General features: G+C 37.5%; 1 protein-coding gene across 1 annotated transcript in view; it reads right to left on the bottom strand.

The window, feature by feature from the left end:
• CNTNAP2 (contactin associated protein 2) overlaps positions 1-12,184 on the bottom strand; it is a 2,325,432-nt gene that overhangs the window by 1,372,532 nt on the left and 940,716 nt on the right. Inside the window, exon 5 of the mRNA XM_024991213.2 lies at positions 10,211-10,358. Within this exon, the coding sequence (XP_024846981.1) occupies positions 10,211-10,358 (148 nt within the window). The remainder of the gene's footprint in view (positions 1-10,210; positions 10,359-12,184) is intronic.

Genomic DNA, 12,184 nt, shown 5'->3' with positions numbered 1-12,184 from the left:
TATACACAGCAAATGCATTTATTTTTATCTAATTGCACACAAGCTAAAGATCACAGCATGTCCTTGCATATATAATATATTTGCATGACAATTTTAATTATCTCTTTACTATGTGTAACTTGACTTTGATAGCTATTAAATCTATTTTTTAAAGAGATTTTTTTGATGTGGAACATTTTAAAAGTTTTTATTTAATTTGTTACAGTACTTCTTCTGTTTAATCTTCTAGTCTCATGGGTGGAACCTGCACCCCTGCATTGGAAGGCCAAGTCTTAACCACTGGGCAGTTAGTGCAGTCCCTATTAAATCTATGTTTATATTTCTGGAGAAGGAAATGGCAAACCACTCCAGTATGCTTGCCTGGAAAATTCCATGGACAGAGGACCCGGGTAGGCTGCAGTCCATGGGGTTGCAAAGAGTTGGGCACCACTGAGAGACTAAAACTTTATTAATTTACTTTCATTTACACATTACTTGATATAAAATTCAAGTAAATTAATAAGTGCGATATTCTTCCTTCTGATACTAAACTATTCATATTTCTAATCCATGAAGCATCCTCATGAAATTGTACTTTAAGATAACTTTAAATAGAAATAAAACAAAGTCTAGAAATGTTTAACTGGAGAAAGAAATACTGAAATACTGAGTTTTTAAGACTCTTTTGATACATCTATTAAGATATTCAGTTTAGCAATTATTTCAACATTCTCTGGGCCCCGTATATAACAGAATCATACTCTGTTCAACCAATGAAAGAATCTATACACCATCAAACAGTAATCAATTTTCACTGAGGGAATAAATTAGGTCTGTATCATTTAGATCAGACATTAGTTCAGTTCAGCAAACATAAATTGTATGCTGGGAATGTGCTAATTAGTGGAATGCAAATGACAGCTAAGATGACTCTCTGCCCTCTCCCTCCAATATCTTACAGTCTGATATATTTTGGAATGTTTCGACAAATATCAAATATTTGATAAATAAATACCAGAAATATTTATTAGGTTGGTGCAAAAGTAAGTGCAGTTTTGCATTGCTGAACTTTGCCAGTTGATAAAGGAATACATTCTTAAATAAACATTTATGTTGTACAGCATTTTAATGCTCATTTCTTGCCTTTTTTTTTTTTTTTTTGCTAATGACATTACTTGCGGTATATTTTACATTTATTTAGACTAGGGAAATTATGTTAGAAAAAAAAGAAAATTTGAGTGATTTTTTTATTTGAGTTCAAAAATGGGTCGTAAAGTAACAGAGATAACTCGCAACATCAACAATTAATTTGGCCCAGGAACTGTTAATGAACATATAGTTCAATGGTGATTCAAGAAGTGTTACAAAGGAGACAAGAGCCTTGAAGATGAGAAGCACAGTGGCAAGTCATTGAAAGCCAACAGCAAGGAAATGAGAGGCTCATTGAAGCTGATCCTCTTATAACTACACAAGAATTTACCAAATAACTCAACATCACCCATTCTGTGGTGGTTTGGCATTTGAAGCAAATTGAAAAGGTGAAAAACCTCAATAAATGGGTACCTCTTGAGCTCACCAAAAATTAAAAAAAAAAAAATTGTCCTTTCAAAATGTCTTCTTTTATGTTTATCCAACAACAATGAACCATTTCTTGACTGGATTGTGACATGTGACGAAAAGTGGATTTTATACAATGACTGGCAACAACCAGCTCAGTGGCTGGACTGAGAAGAAGCTACAGAGCAATTCCCAACACCAAACTTGCACTAAAAAAAGGTCACAGTCACTGTTTGGTGGTTTGTTGCCTGTCTGATCCACCACAGCTTCCTGAATCCCGGTGAAACCATTGTATCTGAGAAGTATGCTCAGCAAATTGATGAGATGCACCAAAAACTGCAATGCCTGCAGACAGCATTTCTTCAGTAGAAAGGACCCACGTCTTCTCCACAACAATGCCTGACTGCATATCGCACGAGCAATGCTTCAAAAGTTGAACGAACTGGGCTACAGAGTTTTGCCTCATCCACCATATTCACCTGCCCTCTGTCAACCTGACTACCACTTCTTCAAGCCGTCTTGACAACTTTTTGCAGGGAAAATCCTTCCACAACCAGCAGGTGGCAGAAAACGTTTTCCAAGAGTTTGTCAAACCCCAAAGCACAGATTTTGTACACTACAAGAACAAACAAACTTATTTCTTATTGGCAAAAATGTGTTGATTGTAATGGTTCGTATTTTGTTTATAAAGATACGTTTGAGCCTAGTTATAATGATCTGATGCGAAGAGCCATCTCACTGGAAAAGACCCTGATTCTGGGAAAGATTGAGGACAGGAGGAGAATGGGACAACAGAAGCTGAGGTGGTTGGATGGCATCACCTACTCAATGGACATGAGTTTGAGCAAACTCCCGCAGATCGTGAAGGACCGAGAAGGCTGCCATGCTGCAGTCCGTGGTGTTGCAAAGAGATGGACATGACTGAGCGACTGAATGACAATACAATGATTTAAACTTCATGCTCTGAAGTCACAAGTACATTTGCAACAACCTAATACATAGTATAATTGACTATGTAAAAATAAATTATGTGGCTCATTATAGAAATTCAGAAAAACCTTCTTCTTGGAAATCACATCTCAACTGAATCTTGGAGGATAAGACAAATTGATCAGGAGAATGATGGAGAGGGAGGGTACTTTGAGTGAGTGCAAGTTACAGAAGCAGGTCAGATACTCAGAAAAAAGGACAGTTTGTATAGCGGAGCACAGAGTACAACATGCAAATGACACGATGTAGCAGCAGAGGTAATAGGACGGGCACTGTATTTCAAGCGAACAACTCAGACTTTCTAGGTAGGCTCGTAAAGTGCTTTAAGCAGAGGTGTGATAGGATCTGATTTGCATTTTAGATTTTAAATTAGTAGAATGCTTTACAAATACAATTCAACACATGCTAATGAGATAGATGAATCTGTGTGATGACACATTGATTCCCAAAATTTAAACTTCATGAATGTATGTGTATGTATGTATGTGTGCATCAGATGAACACAAAACACAACAATGTAAGTATTATGCAAAATGAAACATCTAATGTAAACAGGAAAACATGGGTTGACATTCAGAAGTATTTCTTATTTCTCTGCCCAACTACACTGATCTTCATGGAAATTCTTACTTATCTCAATGAATAAATACTGCACTGGGTTGAATTACATTTCTCCAAACACATAACCACCAAGAAAGTCAAAATGTGCCCTTACTTGGAAATAGGGTCTTTGCAGAGGTAATCAGTTCCTTCAAGATGAAGTCATACTGGGTAAGGGTGACTCCAGCGACTGATGTCCTTGTAGGACAGCCAAGTGAAGACACAGAGATAGAAATACAGAGGGAAGATGGTCATGTGAAGGTACAGAGACAGACACACAGAGGCAAGAGAGCCATGTAAAGATACTGAGACATAAATACATAGAGATAAGATACCCATGTGAAGATACAGAGACAGGCACACAGAGGGAAGACAACCATGTAAAGACAGAGGCAGGCATTGGAATGAAGCAGCAAGAGGTCACAGAACACCAAGAACTGCTGACAACCACCAGACGCTAGAAAGACTGATGCTTAAGCTGAAGCTCCAATACTTTGGCCACCTGATGCGAAGAACCAACTCATCAGAAAAGACTCTGATGTTGGAAAAGATTGGAGGTGGAAGACGAAAGGAACAACAGAGGATGAGATGGTTGGATGGCATCACTGACTCAATGGAAATGAGTTTGAGTAAGCTCCAGGAGCTGGTGATGGACAGGGAAGCCTGGCGTGCGGCAGTCCATGGGGTCACAAAGAGTTGGACACGACCGAGCTACTAAACACCACCGCCACCATCAGATGCTAGAGGAGAGGTATGGGTCAGTTACTCCGAGTCTCCAGACAGAAACAACTATGCTAACACCTTAATTCCAGACTTATGTCTCCAGAACCATGAGAGAATAAATTTCTGTTGTCCTAAGCTCACAGTTCATAGTATTATTTTACAACAGCCCTTGGAACCTAATATACACACGCATGGCAGCATCTCCTGTCTAGGCTGCAAGGGCGCTAGGGGAGTAGACTGTGGTCCCAAGAAGAGGATATTCCCACTAGCACAGCATGAAGCGGACAAAACACTGTCCTGCTACTACTTGTATTTGCCATCTCCTCATATGCCTTCCTCCCCATCTGGCACTTATTTTCCACCTGGATTTGCATTGGGAAATATTTACAGGCTTTACTAGTTATTCATCCACACTGAATGCATATATAAAAATCACCTTGATTTCTGTGTACCCTGATTTGCGAAGGTGCTGCCTTACATTTATGGAGACTCTGGTTAAAAGCTAATTCAGTATATGCTATAAAAAAACACTCACTACTTTAATCAATAAACCATGCAGGGCTTTTGTAAGATGAATGTTTGAGTGTTTCAGCGATAACTGATTTTTGAAAGTTATTAGAATGAGACCTCTCCCTTCTGCCTCATGCAGTCCCTTTGGTACAGAGTAAGAAGATTAGCATCAGTGTTTGGGGAGCAAGCTTACTGAGTCAGAAGACATGAGGAATATCATTAAGTTTTTAAAATAACAGCATGCCCTTGTTTCAACTAAATTTGAGGGAAACCAAATGTAGAGGGAGCAGAATGATTTAAAATGAGTCAAAATTCATTGAAGTTGGAATACATATTACCATCAAGACAAGTCAGGAAACAAAAACAGCAGAGGTCCTAGAGGCTTAAAAGCAGTGGCCTGAAACTAAACTTCCTTCACCTGGAACAGAGTGAACTTCTTTCAGCCTTAAAAAGTACCTAATCTTTCAGATGACAGAGTGATTGTGGAAAGACTGCAGAGAAGAAAGTTGACAAATACAACAGGAATTACAGTAGGTATACACTCCCACAGAAGCAGCAATCTAGTGATATTTTTTTCTTCTCTAGTTCTTCTGGAAAACTTTGAAGGAAAAGAAGAACAACCCCATTTCCTAACCTGCAGGTATAAGACAGATCTCAGACAAATCCCCTAAGGGGTTTCTTAGACGATGAGAAAAATCATTTTTCTGTGTGAGTGATGCAAGCCTAGATTCTCCTTGCTGGACCCTGGCAGAACTACTATTATTAAAGGGGTAAAATATGACTGTTTCTGACTGAAATTTCCCCTCTCAAAGATCCATAATTCCCTTATCACTGAAACCTTAAACAAAGCCCTTGAGACAAATCAATAGTCCAATAAATGAAAAAAAATAAAATAGAAAGCCATCTAAGGGTCCACTCTAGTCTGAATTCCAATACAAGTAAATTTATCACACAGTAACCTTGGAAACGCTTCCCATAATAAATATGTTTAACACATCATTTTCTTATTACAGACATGTATTTTTTCTTGGGAAAAAAAACATAAGTATATTTTACATTCTTCATACATAGATGTATGAGAAATAATGGGGTCTGGATATCAGTTAGAAAAATCACCTGGTTAGAAAAATAACTTGGAGAAGGAAATGGCAGCCCACTCCAGTTTTCTTTTCCGGAAATCCCATGAACAGAGGAGCCTGGAGGGCTACAGTCCATCATGGGGTTGCAAGAGAGTAGGACATGACTGAGTAACTATAAAGCAACAGCAACAGAGGAAAGACTAGTCATCAAAGTTTTGATAGTAGAGACAGTTCCCATGATGATTAAAGTATCATTTTCCAAACTAGGAAAAAAATTAGAGATTTCCATTAGAAATAAGTGTTACAGGCTGCTTAGATTATAAAAGGACACAAGAGGGAAATAAGAAGTAGTTGCTTTGGTTCTTATGATCTGTACCATCCAATATGGTAGCCAATGGTCACGCTAGTTAATCTCAAATTCAAATCAATGGAAATTAAATAAAGCTTAGTTCTCAATTGTCTTAACTACATTTCAAGTGCTCAATAACCACGAGTGGCTGTGTCTGGAGAAGATCTAGAACATTTACAACTTGGTATGAAGTTTTATCTTACTTTATGTGGTCAATTTATCATTTGCTCCACTGGCATCTATTGGCATAAATATTAATCCAGTTTCCCAACGTGTAGGATTTTTTCCTCTAGAGAGGTGTATATACTAGGAAAGCTAAGCTTCCTATTTAGCTTCAAGCATGTTTCCTTCTCATCTCGTGATTGCCGAGTACCAGGCTTGATGGAAAACCTCATGATAGCACTCGCTCACCTTTTTACAAAGCTACTTGACACGATTACAGAACACACTGTCATATTTTAAATCGCATCTGAGTCAATGGACTATACAACCTTTGGCACACTGCTTTTGCCATTTACTGTGGATTCGAAAGTACCTTCATTGACAGTGTTGGTTTTAAAATGGCTATGTCCAAAGAAAGCCATCTCAAAAGTAAGATGCATGTCTATATAGCATCATGAGGAAGAAAAAAAAAAACAAAACAAGGCAGGGTTGGTTTTAAAAATTATTAGACAAACAAAAGACAATTCAACAGAAGTACGGGCATGGTTCTCAACAATTCCTTCAAAATAGAGGGTGTACAAATGACCAGTAAGGATAACCTCTTTAAAAACTTGAAAAATGTTCATTAAAACTAACCTTCATATAACGAACATGCACCACCACAGCTAAAACTTTCAAACATTCATTTCTAAATGGCGGACTTGTGGCACAAGGAGGGACTCTAGTACTTTGGTTCTGAGAGTCTAAATTGATCCAGCCATTAGGAAAATGCTGTGTATCCTAATTTGGTATTAACCCTTGCTAGGTCTATACCATGAAAAATGTCTATAGCAATTCTACTGAAATAGCCAACAACTGGAAACAACTCAATGTTTATCAACATGAAATGAATACATAATTGTAGAATAAGCATACAACAAAATAATATTACTCAGGAAAATAAATAAATACTTCAGATAACAAAATGGGTAATTTTTCACAAATATTATTTTGAACTAAAGAACTCAGAGGGGAAATAATGTGTAATTTATCATTTCATTTGTATGAAAATTTAAAATTAAAAAGACACACAAAAAAACCCTTAATCTATGGGGATAAAAATCAGGTGAATTTAAGTAGTAGTAACTCAGAGAAGGCTTGATGGCTGCTTCTGGGGTGTCAATATAATTCACTTATTGAGCTGGTGAATATCCCATGGAGTTTTTGTTAGAATTTAGGAATAGGAAAATAGTAGTGGGAGTGAGCTCTGGTTGTACCACCAGGATGTCTGGTTTCCCTTTCAGCTCAAGCACTCAGGCTGTGTATCTTTGGGCAAAATTTAACCCTCATAATTTGTAGCCCAACAGATACTTAGTCAGATGAGTCACTCAGTTGTGTCCGACTCTTGCGACCCCATGGACTGCAGCATGCCAGGCCTCCCTATCCATCACCAACTCCCAAAGTTTACTCAAATTCATGTCCATTGAGTCGGTGATCCTATCCAACCATCTCATCTTCAGTCATCCCCTTCTACTCCTGCCTTCGCTCTTTCCCAGCATTAGGGTCTTTTCAAATGAGTCAGCTCTTCCCATCAGGTGGGCAAAGTATTGGAGTTTCAGCCTCAACATCAGTCCTTCCAATGAACACCCAGAACTGGTCTTCTTTAGGATGGACTAGTTGGATCTCCTTGCAGTTCAAGGGACTCTCAAGAGTCTTCTCCAACACCACAGTTCAAAAGCATCATTTCTTCGGTGCTCAGTTTTCCTTATAGTCCAACTCTCACATCCATACATGACTACTGGAAGAACCATAGCCTTGACTAGACGGACCTTTGTTGGCAAAGTAATGTCTCTGCTTTTGAATATGCTATCTAGGTTGGTCATAACTTTCCTTCCAAGGAGTAAGCATCTTTTAATTTCATGGCTGCAGTCACCGTCAGCAGTGATTTTGGAGCCCAGAAAAATAAAGTCTGTCACTGTTTCCCCATCTGTTTCCCATGAAGTGATGGGACCAGATGTCACGATCTTAGTTTTCTGAATGTTGAGCTTTAAGCCAACTTTTCCTCTTTCACTTTCATCAAGAGGCTCTTTAGTTCTTCCTCACTTTCTGCCATAAGGGTGGTATCATCTGCATATCTGAGGTTATTGATATTTCTCCCGGCATTCTTGATTCCAGCTTGTGCTTCTTCCAGCCCCGTTTCTCATGATGTTTCTCAATAGATACCACTACTGGAATAATTGCTCCACTTTGTCTCTCATCCCATGTTTATCTTATTCCCTGTGATACTACTAACATTGAGCATATTTCATGATCCATGAAAATTGCTCAATAAATAATTATTAATAAAATAGATTATACATAGCATGTTTCCATGGAGAATATTACTTCTTTTTCATTTGTTGAAAGCTGAACATGTTTCTTAGAAAATATGTCATGCAGACAAAAATATCCCATTTTGTTTTAGCCCTCCCATCTCGATGCTGACAGCTAGAATAAGTGTGAACCCAGAGTTCTGTTCTTCCCTAATCTTCCCAGGTAGGTCAGTGGTAAAGAATCCACCTGCAAGGCAGAAGACCCGGGTTCAATCCCTGGGTTGGGAAGAGACCCTGGAGGAAGAAATGGCCACTCCAGGATTCTTTCAGAGTCAGACAGAATTGAAGGACTAAACACACACACAAGAAATATGATTTGGTCATCATTATAGTTACTAAATTCATACAGAGGTGAAATTTGTATATAGTTTTTATTATAAACTATCAAATGTTTTGTTACTTTTTATAAAGGTTTTCCAATAGGACATTTGCATTTTCTGATTGCAGTTAAGCTTTTGTTGTTATGGGTCTGTAGGCAGTGGTGGGGGAAAGTCTAGTAGGAAATTCCTTCTTGAAGCTGATCTAATTCCCAATGCTGTGTGTATCCAGCCTCGCCTTTCCCAGCCAATTAGAACAGGAAGAAAAGCTTCCTGGGAGGAGAGGACCATTTTACCAGACAATTCATATTCTAAAGCTGGTGTTTGGAGGAATTCTCTGGTGATCCACTGATTAGGACTCAGCACTTTTACTGCCAAGGACATGGGTTCAGTCCCTGGTCAGAGAACTAAGATCCTGCAAGCCACGCAGCACAGCCGGCAATAAAAATAAAGCCAGTGTCTGCAAATCCTGTGTTTGCCAACTGAATGTGTAGTACCCACTAGCCTCAAAAAGCCTCAAGTAGTCTTTACAGTAATTGTGTGTTAGGAATGCCTTCACAGAAACAAATAGGCAAAGATCCATCTTTTCCAGAAGCTACCATCAACCTCGGGCCTGAAAGGAGTTCCACAGATAATGTTTAGAAGAATCTGAGGTCACAGTCAAGGAGACAGATGAGCATAAAGATGAGGACAAGAAGGCTAGGCAGACAAGGATGTTAAGAAGAAGAAATGAAGGTCTACAGTTCAGCACAGGGAACTCTACTCAGTGCTCCGTGGTAACCTAGATGGGAAGGAAATTCAAAACAAGAGGGGGTATGTGCATACCTGTGGCTCATTCACCGTGCTGTGCAGCAGAAGATAACGTAACACTGTAAAGCAACTATACTCTTATATATATATATATATATATATATATAATAAAAAGGAGGACCAAGAGGAGGAGGAAAGAAATACCCCTAACAAAACTGGCTGAAACAGACAGTAGAATGACAATCCCTAAAAATTCATACATTGAAATCATTAGACATAGATGTGATGACTAAAAAAATACAAAAAGATAATAAAAAACACAACTAAAGGAGAAGAAACTCTTCAGGTAACCGAGTAAGTTTTTAAAAGGAACAAATAAAACTTGTAGACTTATAAAATATAATTGACATCAAAACTCAGGGGTTGGTTTTAAAAAGAACAAAAGGTGAAATTGAAAAGAAGCAGAAGGAAGTTCTTAAGACTATTTTCAAAATCCATTCCAAAGAGTCAGAAAGATGGATAAAAGCACAGGTTTCTACTTTTCAGATATTTCAAAAGGCCTCATGCATTTTTATTAATAAGCTTTGCTGTGTTCGTACACTTAACAACAATCATTTCCCAAATCCTCTACTAAAGGTATTATTTGTTTATTCTTATACGCGTGTTTGTGTAAAAATGTAAATATATATTTAAAACATATGACCAACTTGATATGTTTTTTATATAAAGATACATGGCAATTCACTGTCAGAGAAAGCAACTAAAATAATTCAAAATAATGAAAATACCAACTAAACGGAGATGGCAAAACCCCACCACCAATTTCCACAGTATGGTACTTACAGTAAGAACAGCCATAGACCTCAATCCTGAGCCCAATGCGGCCTTCTCCGTTCCAATCCAGAGGCACAAAGCGGACATAGCGGGCGATGACAGGATGCTGTAAATCGTGCCGGACAACACTATCAGAGTTGACGTTCCCAGGAAATGCCTGGCAAAAAAAAAAAAAGAGAGAGAGAGATTTGAAAATTAGGGCAAACTACTTTAGAAACCACCACGTACTCTATGTGCTGAAATAAATTTAAACTGTCTTATGCAATGGAGGTATTTTATATTCTCTAAACTATAAACTAATTGAAAAAAGCTTCCATACTTTCTTTATTTGAAAAACAGGGCCAATTTTAAATGCGAGCTAGGACAAAGTTTCCATGGGTTCTTTCATATATGGAAATGCACACACATGTTAAAAGAATGAAACACTCTGACGTACACTGCAGTATCCAGTAAACAATTATGAGTTCTATTATTTTACATTTAAACTATGCAGTATGCATCTTTTTAAACACACTCCAACCATATTTCTTGCTTTTTAAAAATCTTCTTTTCATGACTACCCATGGCATCATCAGAAATCTGAAAAAATCTTTTCAACATTGAGTTTGGCAAAAAGAGCAACTGAATACACTGTGCAGAGGTCAGGGACTTCTACATTTTATTAGCATAACTATATGTGAACATATTTATTTCATATGTCTTATTAATAGAAGATGTTGTCAAGAATTATTTGCCACAATTTTTTTTTTATGTAGAAAGGTCATATTGTCTATTTTTTTTTTTTGGCAGAGAACAAAAGGATTTTCTTTGGTCATGGCCATCATTCCTCAGCAAACATTTATAAAACATTTACTGCATAATAAGCATTAATACAAGGTAAGATGGGAAACCCAGGAGTAAGGAAAGCCATAGATGCTACACTCAAAAAGAGTGTGCAATCTAATAACAGGAAAATATCAATATAAAATTATAACTTAAAGTAAAGAAGATTTAAAGCAAGAGACCAAAAATATTTTAGAATATGTCAAATAAATGAGAAATACATGTGTAAGCTATTTAAAACATGCTTTGTTGTTCTTGTTTAGTTTCTAAGTTGTGTCTAAGTTGGAGACCTCATGCCCCGTAGCCCTCCAGGTTCCATTGTCCACGGGCTCTCCAAAATAAGAACACTGGAGTGAATGGCCATTTCCTTCTCCAGTTTTAAACATGAGCTGCAGCCACTCCAGTGCTCTTGCCTGGAAAATCCCATGGACAGAGGAGCCTGGTAGGCTATAGTCCGTGGAGTCGCTGAGTCGGACACGACTGAGTGACTTCACTTTCCCTTTTCACCTTCATGCACTGGAGAAGGAAATGGCAACCCACTCCAGTGTTCTTGCCTGGAGAATCCCAGGGATGGGGGAGCCTGGTGGGCTGCCATCTATGGGGTCGCACAGAGTCAGACACAACTGAAGTGACTTAGCAGCAGCAGCAGCCTTAATTTCATATACACATTCTAGCTGTCCCTATCTTAAATAACTTGAGTTTTTGTAAAGCTATATTCCACATGAGATCCTCTTTTATATTTTTGAAATAATCTCTTAAACATTGAAATAAAAAATAAAAAAGAACACTGAACATTTTAAGTCATAACATGATACAACATAAGCACTATATTACAATTATGTAAAGTTTAAAAATAAAATAAAATTTAAAAAAAAGAACAATAAAAAAGCACTATATTACATAGCTAACCTGTTGCATTCTTAACTGATATTTTGAATTTGTTTCTACATTAAATGAGGAGTTTTATCTCTTAAATGTATCTTTTACAATAGCTTTTGTAAGACATACAATTATTATTAAGCAAGTAAAGAGATACTTTCAACAAAGAGTGCATAGTAGCTTTGAAACAGAAGGCTCTGGTTTAATTGCACACAAATACATGTTTGCAAAAATGTATGTTGAAATATTTCCTCAAGATTTAAACTACTCTTTAGAACATTC

Source organism: Bos taurus, chromosome 4 (genome assembly GCF_002263795.3).
Source record: "Bos taurus isolate L1 Dominette 01449 registration number 42190680 breed Hereford chromosome 4, ARS-UCD2.0, whole genome shotgun sequence".
In the NCBI taxonomy this organism is placed as follows: domain Eukaryota; kingdom Metazoa; phylum Chordata; class Mammalia; order Artiodactyla; family Bovidae; genus Bos; species Bos taurus.
This window is presented reverse-complemented; position numbering and strand designations above follow the sequence as displayed.